The sequence below is a fragment of the Piliocolobus tephrosceles genome, chromosome 11 (assembly GCF_002776525.5).
Source record: "Piliocolobus tephrosceles isolate RC106 chromosome 11, ASM277652v3, whole genome shotgun sequence".
NCBI classification, from domain to species: domain Eukaryota; kingdom Metazoa; phylum Chordata; class Mammalia; order Primates; family Cercopithecidae; genus Piliocolobus; species Piliocolobus tephrosceles.
This window is the reverse complement of record NC_045444.1, coordinates 6,662,173-6,683,240: the sequence shown is the minus strand read 5'-3', so window position 1 is coordinate 6,683,240 and position 21,068 is coordinate 6,662,173. Positions and strand designations below refer to the sequence as shown.

The 21,068-nt window shown below is 38.8% G+C and overlaps 1 protein-coding gene across 2 annotated transcripts in view; it reads right to left on the bottom strand.

Moving 5' to 3' along the window:
* Nucleotides 1-21,068, bottom strand: part of CNTNAP5 (contactin associated protein family member 5) — an 872,320-nt gene that overhangs the window by 310,221 nt on the left and 541,031 nt on the right. For both annotated transcript variants that reach the window (XM_031936548.1, XM_023225607.3), the window contains exon 12: nucleotides 6,337-6,456. In XM_031936548.1, coding sequence (XP_031792408.1) covers nucleotides 6,337-6,456 — 120 coding nt within the window. The remainder of the gene's footprint in view (nucleotides 1-6,336; nucleotides 6,457-21,068) is intronic.

Here is a 21,068-nt window from a genome sequence, read left to right as displayed (position 1 = left end):
AGAGAAGAGAAGAGAAGAGAAGAGAAGAGAAGAGAAGAGAAGAGAAGAGAAGAGAAGAGAAGACAATGCCTATCTTTAAAGCTTCCAAGGATAGGCTGTATCTCTTGGTAGGGACTGAAAATGGCTTTTAGAATGGCTCATTTGCCATTCTAAAAATCCTAGGGTCCATCAGAATTATGCTAAATCTACTCTCCTGTGCTCTCTAAATGGAATAATAAAGCCTGGATGAAACCACATTTGTTGACAGCATGGTTTACTGAATATTTTAAGCCCATCATTGAGACCTCCTGTTCATAACCAACAACAGAAGAAGATTTCTTTCAAAATATTACTGCGTACGGACAATGAACCAGGTCACTCAAGAGCTCTGATGGAGATCTACAACGAGGTTAATGTTGTTTTCATGCCTGCTATCACAAAATTTACTCTGCAGCCCATGGATCAAGGAGGAATTTTGACTTTTTAGTCTTAAGAAATACAGTTCAAAAGTCTACAAATGCCATAGAGAGTAATTCCTTCGATGTGTCTGGGCAAAGTAAATTGAAGACCTTCTGGGAAGCATTTGCCACTCTAGATCTCATTAACAACATTCATGATTTATGGGAGAGGCCAAAATATCAAACAGGAGATTGGAAGAAGTTGATTCCAGTCCTCATGGATGATTTTGAGAAGTTCATTACTTCTATAGAGGAAGTAACTGCAGATTTGGTGGAAACAGCAAGAGAACTAGAATTAGAAGTGGAACCTGAAGATGTGACTGAATTGCTATATTCTTATGACAAAATTGTAACGGATGAAGAGTTGCTTCTTATGCAAGAACAAGTAAAGTGGCTTCTTGAGATGGACTCTACTCTTGGTGAACAGGCTATAAACACTGTTAAAATGACAACAAAAGATTTAGAATATTCCACAAGTTTAGTTGCTAAAGCAGTGGCAGAATTTGGAATGATAGACTTCAATTTTGAAAGAAGTTATACTGTGGGTGAAATGCTATCAACAAAATTACACACTACAGAGAAATCCTTCAAAAAATAGTCAATTATGTGACATGCTTTACTGTAGTCTTATTTTAAGAAATTGCCACAGCCACCCCAACCTTCAGCAATGACCATCCTGATTGGTTAGCAGCCATTAACATCTTTTTCCTCCAACAGCAAAAATGATTGGGTCTCTTAAGCCTCACTGAAGGCTCAGAAGGTTGTTAGCATTTTTTAGCAGTAAAGTATTTTTTAAATTAAGACAAAGACTTTTTTTTTTATATAATGTTATTGCACAATTAATAGTTTACCATGTAGTGTAAACATAACTTTTATATGAACTTGTGTTGGAGATATTTAAACCAGAGTGACTCCGTCTTGAACAGGGACTGGGTAAAATAAGGCTGAGATCTACTGGGCTGCATCCTCAGGAGGTTAAGGCATTCTTAGTCACAGGATGAGATAGGAGGTTGGCACAAGATTCTGGTCACAAAGACCTTGCTGATAAAACAGCATGCGGTAAAGAAGTTGGCCAAATACCACCGAAAACAAGATGGTAACAAAACTGACCTCTGGTCATCCTCACTGCTCATTATACACTAATAATAATGCCTTAGCATGCTAAGAGACACTCCCCCCAGAGCCATGACAGTTTACATATGTCATGGCAACATCAGGAAGTTACCATACATGGTCTAAAAAGGGGAGAAACCCGCAGTCCTGGGAATTGCCCACCACTTTCCTGGAAAACTCATGATTCATTGTTTAGCATATAATCAATAAATAACCATAAAAATGGCTAACCAGCAACCTTTGGGGCCGCTCTGCCTATGGAGTAGCTATTCTTTATTCCTTTACTCTCTTAATAAACTTCCTTTAACTTTACTGTATAGACTCTCCCCAAATTCTTTCTTGAGTGAAGTCCAAGAACTTTCTCTTGGGGTCTGGATCAGGACCCCTTTGCGGTAACACTTGGAAACCAGAAAATTCATGTGACTTGCTTTATTGTGATACTCATTTTATTGCAGTGGTGTGAAATAAAACCAGTGTTATGTAGTTTGTTACAAAGACCTAGGAACCTAATATAGACACCTATTAAAACTACAGCACTTTCACAGTGCCCACAATGCCCAAATTTATATTGAGTAAAATTATGTTGACTGAACCTTATTGTAAATCACTTTAAAAAACTGTGAAGAGTCTGACAAGTGTGTGTTCCTGTGGAAACTTACTCTTTAACTTCCTTATCCGTCACTTCACTCAATTCTCCATCCAAAACTTGTGCTCTCCCCATCTCCCTTCTGATAGCTCTGTTGTGAAGCAACTTAGAACCTAGTTCCAAGGATGGCACCCTGTCAAAAGTGTGTGGAGGTCCAGATTCAGTCCACTTTATCAATAAGCTTAATCGCCTCCCTTAAATTAATTTCCCGTCATAGAGATTATGCCTCTTTACATTAAATGGGGTGGTAGCTGGTTGAGCATTTGGGGAACTCCCCTCCTGAAGACTGCCCTGTGTGCAGGTTAGATGCACAGACTTACATCTCCCAGGACAGGTTAGGGACTACTTTGCTCATAGGAAGGGGGAGCTCACGTTCCCCAGGGTGCACTGTAAGAGAGACAGCTGGGACTCAAATGTACTATTGCTTTCTACAATGGAAATCTGCCCATCTTCAGTCCCATGACATCCATTTGCAAGTATCTGTAGACTTCTCAGAAGAAAAGTCTCTTTTCTGTGGAACCTCAAAGAATAGCTCAGAGAAATCTCAATGAGAAAAGGCCGTGGAAGCCAGAGGACCCAGATCTTAATTTTACAGATGTAGGCCTGGGTCCCAGGCACTTAACTGAGCTGACAGGCACAAGGTGCAGAAACAGCGCTTGGTTTTCCTGCCTTCTGGTGCTCTGGACTCCCATTCTGGGATGATCCCAGTGTTAAAGATAGCACAAGTTTCCTGCTGTTTCTTCTCTCCCTTCTTCCTGACTCTTCCCTGGACCACTGTGTCACACTTTTTATAGTGTCATAAGTCACTCACATTTAACAACATTCAACTTTTAAAATTTTCAAATAGAAAGATGCATATTTGATCACCATTGCATGTATGTATCAGAAAATTGTTTTCCATTTAAATATGAGAGTTGTGTAGTTCAGCCGACACAGAGCTTTGCTTTTATTTTATTTTTATTTGTGTATTTGTGTATTTATTTGAGACAGAGTCTCACTCTGTCGCCCAGGCTGGAGTGCAGTGGCACGATCTCGGCTCACTGCAATCTCTGCCTCCCAGGTTCATGCGATTCTCCTGCCTCAGCCTCCAAGTAGCTGGGACTACATGCATGCGTCACCATACGCAGCTAATTATTGTATTTTTAGTAGAGATGGGTTTTCCCCATGTTGGCCAGGCTGGTCTCAAACTCCTGACCTCAAATGATCCTCCTGTCTTGACCTCCCAAAGTGTTGGGATTACAGGTATGAACCACTATGCCTGGCCTGCTTTTATTTTTGTAGGTATTTTAGAAAACAAAAACAGAAACTTATACATCGTGCAGCTGAATACGACCCCAAAAAACCATATTCAAAAGAAATATCCCACCATGCACACCAAGCTGATCAACTTGGGACACAATTCAGAGGCTATGATTCCTTCAGGATCACATCAGCAAAACAGTAATCTTTACATACAAGTACACTATTCACCTTTAGTCATTCTTGGCCAAATGATCAAACATAAACCCTGAGAGAAGGTTGTTGGATGGTGAGGAAGAGAGTTTCATGTAAATGAAACCTGTGTATCAATCAGGCTCTCTATGTCCTTGTCCTTCCATTATTTTGAAGAGTTTAACATTTCTAAGCTATATTTATCTTAATTTCAAAACACATTTTAATAGGGAAAATCTACATCACACATTAAAATTAAAATTTATAATTTAAATGCATATGTATATTTCTATGTGTCGGTATGTATATATGTAACATGTAAGTTCATAGCACAAACACACAAGCATTCATTTTTAGATGTCTTGAAGAAATTCTAATAATTTAATAACAATGGCAATCTCTGGATTGTGGATTACAGTTGGCTTTTATATTTCCTTCATCCTTTTTTCCCTCAAAATGTCTTCAATTAACATTGATTGCTTTTGTTACAAAATTTTCTAAAAATAAAGCAATACTGTTTAAAAACAAAATATACATAACACAACGTATCCAATTAACATTTTGGTGATATGGATTATGACTGAACCAGAAGGCTCTGCCTGCTTCCTACGTCTGGACTGTTAGTCACAGAATTTATTACCTGGAGCCAGTCATGAAATGCTCATATTCTCTTTCCTTCTATGTTAGATGGAGATAAAAAATGTCTGCCTCTGATTTTTGTGTGAGGATGAAAAGAGACGGTATTTGTAAACTTCCAGCTCAATTCCCAGAGAGAGTGGAAGCACAGGAATTGCTGTCCATTATACCACTCCTATTATTACAAGTCACACCTGGCCACTCAGCAGCGGACATTTATCTCTTTTGCCTTATTCTGCAGCCAAATTACTTTCCCTGTTTTTTGGAAAAGTGGACCAGGGACATTTTGCATCAGAATCACTTAAAAAACTCAGTAAAAGTGTATTTACTGAATTGGAATTTCTGGGGCCGGAAAATCTGCCTTTTTAGCAAGAGTCCATATGTCAATTACATTTTAAAAATAACCAAGATTCGCTGAGAAGCCTAGTTTTTGACCAGGTTGTTGAACACTGTAGGTTACCACAACCATGAAAAGACAACACGAACACGATTTCTAATTATGTTATAGGGCTTTTGAAGAGCAGCTACCATACAACCATTTTGGAGAGGCAAAGTATTACGGAAATGCATGGACATGGCACCCACTTCCAGGTCACCAGCATTTTCTATGCAGACAGCATGGGACTTTGTATCCAGATGGGCAAATTACTGTGCTTCCTTCCTCACCATTTCTTTCAATAGTTTTCTTGCATTTCTGCTGGAGATACCTCATGGTAGTGTTCCTGACTTTACTGCCTCATGAACAATCGCCACTGTGTCTTACTTTTCATACCCTCTGTATCCAAAACAGTGTCTGCCTACAGAAAGCACTCCGTAAGTGTGGTTGCTTTGTTGCAGAAAATCCTGAGGCCTGAGGGCTCAATGAGCCTAAAGAGTCCCCTACATTCCTGCTTCATTACATGATGCAGCTGCCATCTCTGAAGACCAGTGCTTGAAACAAACAAACAAACAAAAAATGTGTATGTGCCAATTAATAATGCTCACGGTAGGAGTGCTTGCATAGCAGGATTTCTGTTTTTCTTTTCTTTTTTTTTTTTTTTTTGAGATGGAGTCTCACCCTGTCGCCAGACTGGAGTGCAGTGGCACGATCTCGGTTCACGGCAACCTCTGCCTCCTGGGTTCAAGTGCGTCTCGTGCCTCAGCCTCGGGAGTAGCTGGGATTACGGTCACACGCTACCTCACTCAGCTAATTTTTGTATTTTTAGTAGAGATGGGGTTTCACCACGTTGGCCAGGATGGTCTTGATCTCCTGACCTCGTGATCCGCCCGCCTCGGCCTCCCAAAGTGCTGGGGTTACAGGCGCGAGCCATCGCACCTGGTTGCATAGCTGGATTTTTTAAAATAATGATTACTTTAAGATTTGATTTTGTGGAAATATATTTCATGGTAAATTAAGGATCAAATGCCGTTTCTAAGCCCATGTAATGACTGCCTCTTACCGTGTCCTTCCGCATTTAAGAAATAGGTTGTAAGCTGTCAAGAGATTTCCAGAAAAAAAATGAAAAAGCTCACCTTTTTGTTTTGTTTTGGTTAGACATCTAAGAACAACCAGTCTGGCTAGGTGCTCCAAAACACATGATTGTATTTAATCCTCACAGCTCTGGGGGTAGGCACTATTACTCCCATGTCACTGATAAAGTTCAGAGAGACTGTAGTATTCACCTAAGGGTCATACATTCCTTGGGGCCAGACTGGAATCAAGCTTCCCAGCTTCCTGACTCAGGGCTTCCCATTGATTTGGAGGTTTGTTTGTTTGTTTTTGCTTGTTTACCTTTTCTTTCTGTTCTTGAGTTGCAAGAGAGAAAATGCCCTTGGAGGCCCTAAAGAAAACCACCGATAATGAATTCTTGCTTCCATGAAACATTATCAAGACCATTAACAAGTTTTCTTTTGTGTGTCTCATGAAAATTAACCTAGCTGCATATTTGAATTACTCACTAGAATACCATTTCCTCCCCAAAGGAGACCAGTTGGTCTTTCAAGGTTTTATTCACATAGGTATCCCTCTCCAGGGAATTTTTTTGCTTCCTACCATGGAGTGGTTAAGTGTGAGTAGGGCTACTGCAACCTTACCAGTGATGTTGCAGTACACCTGGAGAGGTCCCAGTGGGCCGCTGCCATCCGAGTCGATGTAGAAGAAGCCAGCTGTGTTCCCCTGGTGCCTGTACACCTCACAGGATTGCTCGTAGATGGCTGGAAAGACAAAGGCAGCAGAGAGAAAACTTGGCTTGGCTCTGCATATCCCTTTGCGGGAATCAGTAACTCCTACTTAGATTTACTTTATGTGTATTCATTTCCCTTCTTCTACATCCTTGACTTTTCCCCCCAGCCTTAATACACCAGTACCAGTGTCTTGATACTGATGTTTGACATTCACATTTTTCATTCATCTCTCTCTCTCTCTTTTTTATTATTATTTTGTAGACTGCAGTAGCGCAATCATGGCTCATGGCACACTGCAGCCCCAAATTTCCAGGCTCAAATGATCTCCCACCTCCGTCTCCCGAGTAGCGGGGAGTATAGGTGTGAGCCACCACCCTGGCTAGTTTTTTAAAAAAAAATTTTTGTAGAGACAGGGTCTCACTCTGTTATCCATGCTGGTCTTGAACTCCTGGCCTCAAGTGATTCTCTTGCCTCAATCTCTCAAGCTGCTGGGATTATAGGCATGATCCAGCAGGCCCAGCCTTATGTTCCATTCACTTAAATTCATTCATTCTTTTAAAATCAGTGCAGAGGTAACGCCTCTCAAAATGTGGCCCCTCACCTCTTACATGGCCCTCCTCTTTGCTTATCTCTATGACCTTCCTCTTTGCTCCCACTGTATACTGAGCTTGGATCATCCATATATCATTGTGTCTGTTTCAATGGGTTACACAACCTATAAGAGTAGAGGTCATGTGTCATTTGATGTTGTACCCCAGCATCTAGCAGAGTGCAACAATCACAGCAGGCCCTGAACAAATGTTTGACTCATGAATTAAAAAAATAACTGCTTACATACAGTATAGCTTTTCACTAATAACAGACTTCTTTTTTTTCTTGAGGTCGAGTCAGCTCTGTTGCCCAGGCTGGAGTGCAGTGGCTTGATCTTAGCTCACTGCAAACTCTGCCTCCCAGGTTCAAGAGATTCTCCTGCCTCAGCCTCCCGAGTAGCTGGGATTACAGGCACGTGCCACCATTCCCAGCTAATTTTTGTATTTTTAGTAGAGACGGTGTTTCCTCTTATTGGTCAGGCTGGTCTTGAACTCCTGACCTAGTGATCCACCCACCTTGGCCTCCCAAAGTGCTGGGATTACATGTGTGAGCCACTGCGCCCGACTGAGACTGTCTTATTTTTATGTACCTAGTACTCAGTATAGTACATAACATGTAGTAAGTGCACAATGAAGTTCAGTTTATTTGACTTAACTATCATTTACTGAGTTCCTAGTACGTGTCAACAGATGTGGTTGCCACCAGAGGATGGAACCATGGAGGAGGTAATCAATCTCTACTCCAGAAAGCTTACAGCTTGGTGGGCAGCCACAAAAGTCTGCATGCTCAGATACGGTCAGGTTCAAGTATCCTGAGATAGGGAGCTTTGACCAATCTGCAGGTTTGGGAAATACATTTTATTAAGCTAACATGAATAAATCTGTTGGGGTACAAAGGAGACATCTGCTGTCTCATACATGAGAATATAGAATGTTGTCTGATGCTTCAGACAGAATGCCGTAGCTCAGAGCAGCAGGTACATCTCCAATCATGTCACCCTATGATGCTTTAAACACTTCAGTGGCTCCCAACAGCTTTCAAGATATAGTACCAACTCCTCTCCTGAGCCAACTCCTGCCCCTTGTGACTAATGTCCCATCCCAGGAATAGGAAGCTGCAGTTTGTCATGATCAAATGCGAGGGGTACCTCAAATAATTTATTACCGGGAAAGTTATGAAGTCTGAGAGGGTTTGACTTTTTATAAATGAGAGTGAACTCAAGGTTATCCTTGTCCTCCTGGCATTCTCTCCTGCATTCCTGCAAACTTTCCGCAGCAGGAGGTATGTGGGAGTGCCACAATCTGTGCCCCACATTGTGAGCATAATGTACAGATTATTTTTGTTTGCCTAAACCTGATAATACCCTTGGGTGTTTGTCACAAAGGTGAAAATCAGCTCTTGGCTGTGTTGACTTCCCAACTACTGTGTTGACTTCCCAATGTGTCCCAACACTGTGTTGACTTTCCAATGTCATCATTCCCAGGATGACAGCTATGTGGAAGGAGTTGCTGTTGTCCCACAAAAGGTAAACACCACGCCACAGCATGTGAGCAGCTGCATAGTAAACCCTGGAATCAGAATGGGTGGTTTCCTCTCGCGGGGCTACCCCTTACTTCCTGTGGAAGCGTGGACAAGCTATCTCACCGGCGCTGGTCTCGCGGGGCTACCCCTTACTTCCTGTGCCACTTACTTCCTGTGCCCCTTACTTCCTGTGGAAGCGTGGACAAGCTACCTCACAGGCGCTGGGCAACCTCTAAGGTCATTCCCGTGATGGGCAGATACTTCCTGGGATTCATGTTCTGCTGATAAAATCATGTCCTCCCTCCCAGTGGGCTGAACTTACTGACTTGCTCTAACAAATAGAATATGATAGTGTGGTAGATATCATTTCCAAGATTAGATTATAAAAAAAAATGACTTCCATCTTGGGCGCTTCTAGATCACTAACTGTGGTAGAAGCCAATTCCCATGTAACAAGGCAGCCCTTGCAAGAAGTCCAAGGGAGTGAGTCTGGAAGTTTCAGCAGTATGGCCTGCGAATGGGCACCAAAGTAAGATCTCCACATCCAGCCTTAAAATGAAAGCAGTCCTGTGGACATCTTTATTGCAGGTGCATGAGAGACCGAGCCAGAACCACTCAGCTAAGCTGCTCACGGACCCAGAGACACTCCGAGATGATAACGTCTGTTGTTTCCAGGTGTTGTTTTAGAATCCTTGGTTACAACAGGTAGCTAATCAACTCTCAAAGCATAAATTGTCTCATCAGACTACAGTCACCCAAAACGAGCCTCCCTCATACTGTTGTAGTAAGGATTCAAGGACGTAATCCACCTATGGCACATAGAAAGTGCTTGATTAATATGAGTCTATATTATTAATAGTAGTAGTATTGTTTCATGACTTGTTGCCTCTCCTTCTTTTAATACTATTTTCAATAATTTTTAAAAGTTAAATATAATAACAATTACTTTCTTCTTTCGTTCCTTTCTTTCTTTCTTTTGGCCTAGAATAACAGTTCTTAAACACTAAAAGAAAATGAAAACAAATGAATTTAACCAGGATTAAAGCAACATTGAAATTCAATATTTTCTTTTTAACTTTCTTTTTACAGAAAATTTCAAATACAAAGAGCACAGAGAGTAATAAAAGGATCCTGCCAGCATCACAACCAGCTTCAGCAACTCCCAGTATATCGCTCATCTTCCATCATCTATATTCTCAGTGCATCAGTTCTTTTGCTATATAAAAACAAAGACACATAAGACTCCAAATTTGACTTTAAATCATGCCTAACCCATGATTCTGCAGGCCAGCCATTGAGTCTGGGATTTGCTGGGCAGTTCATGCCTCTGCAGCCAGCTGCTAGGTCAGCTAGGCTGGGTGGTAGTAAGCTGTAGTTCTTTGCTTCGGCCCACATGACCTCTCACACTCTAGCAGGGGAGTTTACATGGTACAACCTCCCAGAACAGCAAGAAACCAAGTACTTGTCAGGCCTCTGCTTGCATGATGTTTGCTGATGCCCCATTGCCCAAGGCAAATCACTTGAGCCATCCAAAATTCTCAGGAAAGAATCCCAAGAAGCTACATGAAATGGAGCAATAGGGTAGACATGGATTTTATCATTGTTTGACTTCATTGAACAGGTCACACTGCATGGGGATGTGAACATAAAATAAATGTTTATTTTGCTAAGTCATTGAGATCTTGGAGTCATTTACCACCTTAGTTAACCAACTGTTCTTGATATACTTGTTCCTTAAATGCTGGCTCAGTAACTGGGAGATCTCTGAGGGCAAAGCCTGGTAACAGCATTGCCATTTATGGACACTGTAAATGAGTTCATAAAATATAAGTACTTTGCCCAAAGACAAACCAGCTGGTAGGTGGCTAATCTAATGCTATCATCGCTTCCTGATTTATTAATGGGAATGCTTTACAAAACTGAAACATCCCTCATCAATTATTTGATTTCCCTAAACTACAATATTATTTGGGAAAAGCGAGTTACATGGTTGATGCTTTCCCTTTAGTTCATCAGTTTCAAAACGCTGAAATGTTTCCCTAGGGTGCCCCGAAATAACCAATGAAAATATTTTTAGTATTACTAGGAACATATAGATTTAAACATATTTGATATTGAAACAGTAGTTTGACTAGTAGGATGAATCCTACCAAAAAAATTTAAAATATAAAAATACATTTAATAACCTCATTTTAAACAATATTGCTATTATATTATGAAACTATTAAACATAGCAAGGAAAAGCTAATATTTATCAACTGAAACTAAATGATTTATCATAAAAGATAAAATATAAAATGCAAACATTAGATAAAATTCTGCAATATAGCTTAGAGTTGGTAATGAGCTTAAACTCATAATTTAATGCTTTTTAAAAATGATGTATTTTCACATTTAGACCACTGAAAATACAAGAAGCAACCTAATGCGCAGATAGTTGTCTCTAAATAAAAGTTCTCACATAAAAGGAACAAAGATGTTACTGAGTCAATTTCTGGACCATGAAAAGTACAGAATGAAAGTGGAATGTCTTGTTTTGCCTAAAAACAAGGCTTTTATTAAAGACTGGAATTATCTCAAAATGGTCCAGGAGTCAATTTGATGGGACAATTTGGGCATAAAAAAGAATAGTCACTTTGATTGTTAAATATATACAATTTATTAGTTTCTATCAATCTATGTATGTATGCATGTATGTATGTATTTATGTATCTATCTACCTACCTAGCATCTGTCTTGTCTCTCTACTCAAGTCCATTGGTCCCCTTTGAAGTTTAATAGAGAATGAAGTCATGTTCTGAATATTAGAAAGAATAGAGATCATATCCTGCCTTTCTTGTATAAATGTATTTGGATGCAACTTACCAGTCCATGAAAAAAATCTTTAGAGAATAACTGAACCAGAATCTGCAGAAGAACACTAGCATTTGAAAATCATCCTTTAGTAATGCCCAGTGAGGTAAAGGATTAGACAATGATTGTCAAGGACTGCTAAACCATTAGGTGGAATATTCATGGGATATTTTAGTCTATGGATTCAATTTAAAACACTTGAACTCATGGGTCAATCTTAATGTCATGAAAAGTGATTATCAGAGTGCCTCTAATGTGGCACAATAAGACATAACACCATCTAAAACACATTCTTGCCAAAAAAATTGAAGCTAAATGTATTTGAGCCCCAAGATCTAAACACCAATTTACAGAAAGAGGCCAACATGCCCAGCCACACTGTAAGAAGGCAATTAGTTAAATCTAGAATACAGGAATGTTTGAATTAGTGTCTTCAACAAAAATGGCAAAAATGGAGTTGAAATGCAAAAGATATATCAGCCTGTCAAACACTATGCCTAGATCTTGTAAAGACCCTAATTCAAACACATTAAAGAAAAGATGAGAAAGGAAGGAAGGAAGGAAGGAAGGAAGGAAGGAAGGAAGGAAGGAAGGAAGGAAGGAAGGAAGGGGAGGGAGGGAAGATATTTTAAGATAACCACAAAAATTATAGATCAGATTTTATAGCAGATTATATTAAATATTTTTACTTTTGATAGGTACAATAATGGCAGTGTGATTCTGTTTTAAAAGATAAGTTGTCCTGTGTTAGAGAGTTGTTCACTATAAATACTGTAGTTGCAGTAAAATTATATGTCCACAATTTGTTTTTAAGATGCTCCATCAGCTGTGCACAGTGGTTCACACCTGTAATTCCAACATTTTGGGAGGCTGAGGTGGGATGATCACTTGAGGCTGAGAGCTCGAGACCAGCCTCAGCAACATAATTAGATCTCTGTTTCTACGAAAAATTTAAAATCAGCTGAGTGTGGTGGCTTGTGCCTGTAGTCTCTGCTACCCAGGAAGCTGAAGCAGAAGAATACCTTGAGCCCAAGAGTTTGAGGCTGCAGTGAGCTATGATTATGCCATTCACTCCAGCCTGGGTGACACAGTAAGATCCTGTCTCAGTTGAAAAAATAAATAAATACATAAACAAACAAACAAACAAACAAACTGTTGCATCAAACAAGTGAGGATGGGGTAGTATAAATAAAAATGGGAGAATATTGATAACTGTTGAGCCTGAGTGAAGAATACATGTAGGACAATTACATGATATTGATACTATCTTTCTTCTTTTTTTTTTTTTAGACGGAGTCTTGCTCTGTCACCAGACTGGAGTGCAGTGGCATGATCTCAGCTCACTACAACCTCTGACTCCCTAGTTCAAGCTATTCTCCTGCCTCAGCCTCCAAAGTGGTTGGGATTACAGGCACACGCCACTATGCCCAGCTAATTTTTGTATTTTTCATAGAGATGGGGTTTCCCATGTTGGCTAGGCTGGTCTCGAACTCCTGACCTCGTGATCTGCCCACCTCTGCTTCCTAAAGTGCTGGGATTACAGGTGTGAGCCGCCGCGCCCGGCCGATTTTGTCTAAGTATCTTCTGGATTCTTCTGACTTGCTGTAATATGGGATATTGAGCTACCAATCTGGTTACAGTTGTCTCCCCAAAGCATCTCCTTGAGCTGGCTATTCCTTTTAAAACTGGTCTTTTTCACTTAACATAATTCCCTTGAAATCCATTCAAGCTTTGTGATGTCTCAGTTGTCAATTCCAGTTTCACTGCTGAGTAGTATTTCATAACACGGACATACTACAATTTAATAATTAATCCATTGAAGAACATTTGGATTGTTTCCGTTTTAAGCTATTTCAGTTGTAGCCATTTTAAAATTCTAGAAGGTTGGGTTTTTTTTTCCTTTAAATATTATTTTCTCTAATAGCATGTGATGCTTGACTCATTGACGCAAAATTTCATTCATGTCTCTGAGAATATTAATCCTATTATAGTGCCTTTGATCCTTTCTTTGCTCCATATAGGCTGTTCCCTTTAAGCTGTGCTTGTTTGGTTAGTTGCTTTAATTGTTGTGTGTTTTGTTTTGGTCTCCATCTTATATTTCATGTGATACTGCTTTCTGGAATGTTCTCTCGTATTTGATAGTGGTCCCTGAAATACTACTTGGTATTTCTAAACGAATGCCTGTGGTTTGCCTTCCAAGGACTTTAATGTAGGTTTATCTGGTTGAAGAATTTTGTGAGAAATGCTCATGTTAGTGTCTTTTGTCTTTCTCTTGGTCTTGTTAGAGTCTATGATTTAGAGGATGTATGCTTGGCTGCTGAATATCTGGGAGCTGAAGAGAAGGCGGCCAGGTCTTAGCATTCTCTTTATATAAATGTTTTCCTACGGTACCCCAGTTTCCATATGGTACAACCTCCTTCAACCATACACGTTTTCTCCCAGTTTTAGGAATTCTGTTTTCTCCGAAAGAACAACTTCCAGTCTTCTCTCTCAGTGGTGAAGGAGCAAGCACCAAGTGTCCACCACTGGAAAGAAGATTGATAATCTAGCTACTTCTAACACAGATGTGGATTTACTCTTCCTGTATTTATCTTACCTTCACCTTCGTTTGCAGAGGTGGCTGATGATTCCTATTTCTGTGCCTTTGGGGGATTTTGTAATGTGGATTTGTTTGTTTCTTGGATTTCACTGCATGTAAATTAAGATTCAACATTTTAATTATGTTAATCTGTTACCTGTTACCATTCATCTACTCACTTTCTGCTTTCTGCATTTTCTTGCCCTTTTCTCCTGTGTTTTTTGCTTCTCTCTCTCTCTCTCTGAGTGGTGTTGTTGTTTTTCGGCCGGGGGGGGGGGGGGGGGGGGTGTGTTTGTGTGTATGTCCTGTATGTGTCTTCTTTCGTCATACCATTGTGTTGGATTCGAGTTGTGTCAATTTAAGCCAAACTGGAACTACATTTACCAGAATTCCTTTCCTTGCATAGTTTCTGGTCAGCATATCCCACAATAGACATTTTGCATGAGATGTGGCAGGTGCAAGAGCATAGCACAGACATTGATTCCACGCGTGTAAGGTCAATGAAGGGCATGAGGTGCTACTGTGGATCACACACATCATTGCTCATCTTCTGATACATGTTACTAGTGTGTGGTAGCCACACCAGCTGCTACTCCAGATGGGCTACCTTCTCCTTCAGCTTCCCTAATTTCTAGCCAGGTGAATTCTCAGTCTCCTATGAGAACCCCATCACTGAAGCTGCTGTTTTGGAGATGGTAAAAGGCAAAGAGTTCCTCTGATTCGCTGCTGACTTACAGAGCCAAAAAAAAAAAAAAAAAATCATTTACTATTCTTCATGAGGAGTGTAAGGAAGCAAAGTTAAACACACATGTGCAATTCACCAACTGTTCCAGGAAGTACAAACATACACTTTTGTTTAGTAAATTATTCTGCCTACACTGCTTGCCTAACACATTATGGAAGAAATACTCCACACACATTTATTGAGAATGCACTTGTTTTTCACTAACTCCAAGGTAAGCTCTGAGGAAATGACATGCAAAAATAAAGACATGGTTCTAAATCTCAAGTAATTCAGGGTCTTACACTTACAAAAATTAATCTCAATCTAGACACAAAATGTAAATTGACTTGTTCCTATAAAAGAAAAAAATAGAAAAAGTATTTAAAGAGCTCCCCTAACCCATGAGCTCGAGGCTGCAATTAACCACATTTTTGCCATCACATTCCAGTCTGGGAGCCTGGGTCACAGAGTACACAGAGTAAGTAATACTCCATCTCCAACCAAAAAATAAAAATAAAAAAAAAAAGAAGCTCCCTCAGATAATAGAGTAAGATGATAATATTGTGAGATTAAATGGTTTCTCAAATGAACCTTTTAAAGAACAAATCATCTCACTGATACTTCTATTTCTCCAAAGAACAGAAAAAGAAAGATATCTTCTCATCTTCCACATTTGTTAGATAAAGTAAATGCAAAGCTGATCCTTAACTTGACAAACATCATAAAGAAAGAAAAACAAAATTATGGAATCACTCGTGAATATCAATCACAAAATTTTAAATATAGGATCAGCAAACAGAACCAAATAATGTATTTTAAAATTACATAATGGCCAAGGGAATGTTTAATTCAAAAAATCAGGAGAGGCTCAATATTTAATAATTTCTCTAAATATTTAAATAATTCACAACTATAAATAGTTGTTGATAAAAGCAACTCAGATCAGTAGAAAAACAAAAAACAATTACATGTGGTATTGAGATAATTGGGAAACTATATGGAAAAAGATGAAATTAAATCCACTCCTCATACTGCAGACCAGGATCAAATTTTAATTGAATCAGAGATTTAAATTTTGAAAATAGAATATATACATGTACTAGAGAAAAACAAGGCTGAATTTCTATATAAATTAGAAGCAGCAAAAGTACTAGTAACAATGATTCAAAATCCAGAAGCAATAAAAGAAAATATAGATGAATTTCCTAATATTCAAAATAAATTTTAAAAAATAAACAACCTTTTTGAATGGCAAAATATACAATAAACAAATAAAGGGCAAATGGACAAACTGGGAAGAATTATAATTTGCATCACAAAGCACTAACATTTCTAATATATTTTTACAAGTTAAAAACAAAGACAAAATAGGTAACAACCTATAGGACTATATGCTGAAGATATGAGTGGACACTCATAGAAAAATAAATGCAAATAAATCTAAATCACATAAAAGATGTCTGTCGTTACTTATAGAAAAATAATGCTAATGAAAATGAGAATATTAGTTTATATTATAGGGGAAAGACCTTCTCCCTAGCAGGCTTAGCAGTGGAGTATTGTCAATCTTTTGGATCACTGTTAATTTGATATGTGAAAAATTGGATCTCAATGGCATTTTCTTTAGCATTTATTGTTTTCGTATAAGCAAGGTCAGACAAATTTTTATGTGTTTTAGATTTGCATTTATTTTTCTACTGAATGTTCACTCATCTCATGAGCATATATAATCTATTGAATCATTGCTAATTTTATATATATATATACATATATATATATATTTGTCCATTTGCCCTTTTATTTATATATACATGTATGGCTGAGAAGGAACGCAAAATTCATACAAATCCTAAATGTGGAATTCAGCAATATCTAGCAAAATTACAGATACATCTAAACTTTGACCCAGAAACACCATGTCTAGTGATCTTCTCCAAGAAACACTGGTAAAAAATGGGGGGAAAAAGATGTTTCCATATTTTTTAAAAAACACCATTTGTGCTTGCAAAAAGAGAGAAATCATTCCCGGTGTTCATCAATTGAGGACTAGTTGAATAAACTATGTTGCACTCACACAATATAGTTCAGCTTTGAACAGGAAAGAAGCATCCCCACATGTAATACTGCAAGCTGAGCTTCCAAATATATGGTTATGAGAGAAAAGAAGAGACAACGTATGTATAATATGCTAATGCTTCTCTAATAAATGGGGTCTGAACTTATTTGTATTTGCTCATTTAAAAAAACCAGCATTTTTATAAAGGTTATGTATAGAGAATGGAAAGAAAGAGAAAGAAGGAATAAGAATAAAAGCAAGACTTGTTTGAAGAAGTCTTATTTTGTTGGTTTTACATTAAAGCCAACATAAACAAGCATTTTTTGAATGGCTTGTAATTGTAAAGTTATCATGTTTTCTGCACAGGTAGGGAAGACACCATAAATGTTCCCTCCATTAAGGTAGGTGTTAAAATGTGAGTAGGTGTTCACTGTATGAGTGCAGGATGGCTCCTTCTCAGCACGGAACAGCAACAGTGTAACAAGGGTGCAACATGGTGACACATCAGTGTAATATGTATGTTTGTCAAGACGAAATCCCAGGCTTCCTCACCCCAGAAAGCCTTTCCATATCGTTAGTCTGAGTTAGGTAGCCCTCCTCTCTCTTTCCCCAACTCTATGTATGGAAATCCTTGGATTAGCATTTTGATCTCTCTTGTTAGACCGTGTATTTCTAGAGCACAGAGATGTTTTCTAAATTTAAAAGATATACATTTCATTAATATTAGTTGAAAGTCCCCCTTTTTTTGGTAAAAGTTAAATTGAGCTACACTTAAAGATTCTATGGCAATATCTTTGTTCTCTGCAATGCCTAGTAGAGCTCAAGACAAAGAGATTGCCATCCACTGTATATGAAATGACTTGATACTTCTTACACAAGTTCTAAATTAGCATTGAAGGTCATCTTTGGGGAAATCATCACGTTTTCCGTTGGGAAGAAGATGAGAGTGTGAAGGAAAAGCAAAACAAACATTATGAGTAACAAGATTTGTCTTCATTAGAAAAAACGGTAACTAGTAATCCTATTGTTGCATTGGAAGGTCTAATATGAGGGGTACACACAAAGATAGGTGCTCTTCAATGAAAAGGACAATGATAGACATATTAAGGCTCTTCAGAATTGCTTTTTATATTAATGTGAACAGATGTATAATGTAGCTGGACAGAGCAGATGGATCGGTGTTTTCATTTTTGAGGAAAATAGTCTGAGTATAGTTCTGGCAGCTAATTTATTGCCTAAGGTACAATTTGAAATGTCCTTGTGATGCCCACTCTCATTAAAGATAATGATAGTATTCAGACAGCAAAATAGTTTTATTTAGACCTCACCTTTTCAAGTACCAAGGTCAGAGCTGTAGTGTTTCTGCACCGCCATTTATATTCCTATTGTAATACTATAGAAATAGACAAGAAGCTCAGTACATATTTTTAAGGCCTTAAAAATGTATCAGTCCTGTTTCTTCCTTTGCTTCCTATGTCCCCAGCAATATAATATTTACCACGTGATTGCATATTTAGTTAGAGATCTCCATGCACAGCCTACAGACATCAATAGGAACAAATTAATTCTAGTAATTAAGTAAATGCTTGTGAAACATTTTGCATTTAGCAGCCATTTATTTAATTAAGTTTATCAAACCTCTTGTGCAGTAGGTTTGTGGGACTTTGCCTTGGCCTTATTTCAGTGAAGAAAAGAAAAATAAATATGTTAAAACTAATGGGAGTGCTGAAATTAGTTCAAACAATGTGTCAGGGGATTAAATTAGAAAATAGATCTTTTGGTGTCCCAGTCTGCACATAGCTGGTACAGGCTGAAAATAGACATAGGTTCTGTAACATTTTCATTACCTAAAAGGAGGTTAGTAAAGATGGAATCAGATTAGTGGTTGCTACGGATTAGAAATGGAGATAAGAGAGTGCAGGTATGGCTATAAGATGATTGTCCTCAAGCCTATAATCCCAGCACTTTGGGAGGTTGAGACGGGCGGATCACGAGGTCAGGAGATCGAGATCATCCTGGCTAACACAGTGAAACCCCGTCTCTACTAAAAATACAAAAAACTAGCCGGGCGAGGTGGCGGGCGCCTGTAGTCCCAGCTACTCGGGAGGCTGAGGCAGGAGAATGGCGTGAACCCGGGAGGCGGAGCTTGCAGTGAGCTGAGATCTGGCCACTGCACTCCAGCCTGGGTGACAGAGCGAGACTCCGTCTCAAAAAAAAAAAAAAAAAAAGATGATTGTCTTAATTTGCTGTCTACTGTAATAGGGTATGTGAGACCTAGTAATTTATAAAGAACAAAGTTTTATTTTTTGTGGTTCTAGAGGCTTGCAAGTCCAAGGTCCAGGAGACTGCATCTAGTGAGGACCTTCTTCCTATATCATCCCATGGTAGAAAGTGGAATGGCAGGGAGAGAGAAAGAGGGAGGAAGGGGAAAACTCATCCTTTGATGAGAAACACAGTAACTAACCCACTCCCATAATAACAACATTAACCCCTTCACAAAGTCAGAGCACTCATGACCTAATATGCTCTTAAAGATCTCACATCCCAACACTGTTGCATTAAGCATTAAGTTTTCAACATGTGACCTTTGGAAAACACATTCAAACCACAGCAAGGATAGCAGGAGGAATCCTCATGATGAAATGATTCTGCATCTTGATTATGGTGGTGACTGCGCAAGTCTACATGTGGTTAACATTCCATGGAACTAAACACACACACAACTGAGTGCATGTAAAAATGGTACAATCTGAGTAAGTTCCACATATTATACCAACATCAATGTCCTTTTAAATATTGTACCATAGATATGCTAGATATTAGCACTGGGGAAACTGGGACACACAGAACCTCACAGTGCTTTATTTTTGGTTCAAGGTTTACTATAAATTATGTCAAAGTACAAAGTTGAAAAAGGAGGCAGGAGGATGAGTCAGCAATCTCACTTGCAGGTATATATTTAAGAGAAATGAAAACATGTGCCCAAATAGAAGCTGACATATGCATGTCCATTATTCATAATAGTCAAAAAGTGGAAACAACCCCAAAACCTACCAACCAATGAATCGATAAACAAATGTGGTATTTCCATAACATGAAATATTACTAGGCAGTGAAAAGGAATGAGACACGCTACAACACAGATAAATCGTGAAAACATGCTAAATGAAAGAAGCCAGTCACAGGAGAGCATACATTGTATGATTCCATTTATGTTAAATGTCCAAATTAGGCAAGCCTATAGAGAGAAAGTACACCAGTGACTGCAGGGACTGGGGGTGCAGGAGGGGAGATGAGGAATGACTTACCATGGATGGGGTTACTTTTTGGTGCATCGAAATGTTCTACAGTTAAGATAGTGATGATGGCTTGCACAGCCATGTGAATATGCTAAAAACCACTAACCTGTACACTTTAAATAGGTGAAATGTATGGTCTATAAAATATGCCTCAATCAACCTGAAGAAAAGTTACAGGATGGGATGTTATGTTGTAGGACAGGTCCCAAAAGATGTTTCAGGCTCCAAGGACACGCTGCACCAGAGCCTGGTGTCTGTTTGATTTGGCCTGTGGTGTCTAATTAGGGCAACACACCAGCAGAAGACCTCTGGCTCTGTGACAGAGGCAAAGAAAGCACTGTGCCTGCCTCCAACTTCACCACCCAAGCCCACATCTGCACTTCATTTTCTTCTTAAAAACCACCACACGTTTTATTAAAGATAAAATGTAGCAACAGTCGCTAACTATAAGTAGAGAAGGTTGTTGTGGCTAATATTCCTATTACATTGATGTCCTCCTGACCCTCCATGATCTGATACATTCATGTATGAGGTTTACAAAATAATAAGGTTTATATTTAAAGTATAAATACATAAGCAAGCTCAATATAAACTTTCCCAGTAATTCAAAGCTGAATTGAGTCTAGCCCATCAGATGCCTGGAAGTAAAGTCGTTGGTATGTAAAGACATGGGCAGGCTTGAACCTCCTCAGTGGGCACACATACCTTTAAAGTATTGGTTCTCTGAGTATGTTCCTCAGACCCATGGCAATTGGCATACTCTGAGCTTTCAAGATAGGCATGCGAGTTCTTGGGCCCTGTCCTGACCTATTAAACCAGAATCTCTGGGGACAGGGATCTGGAAATTGTGTTTCATGATATTGTCAGATAATTCTTTTGCAAGTTAAAATTTCAAAAGCACTGTAGAAAGGAAGAAGAAAGAGGAAATAAAGAAGAAAATGAAAGAAAGAAAGAAAGAAAGAAAGAAAGAAAGAAAGAAAGAAAGAAAGAAAGAAAGAAAGAAAGAAAGAAAGAAAGAAA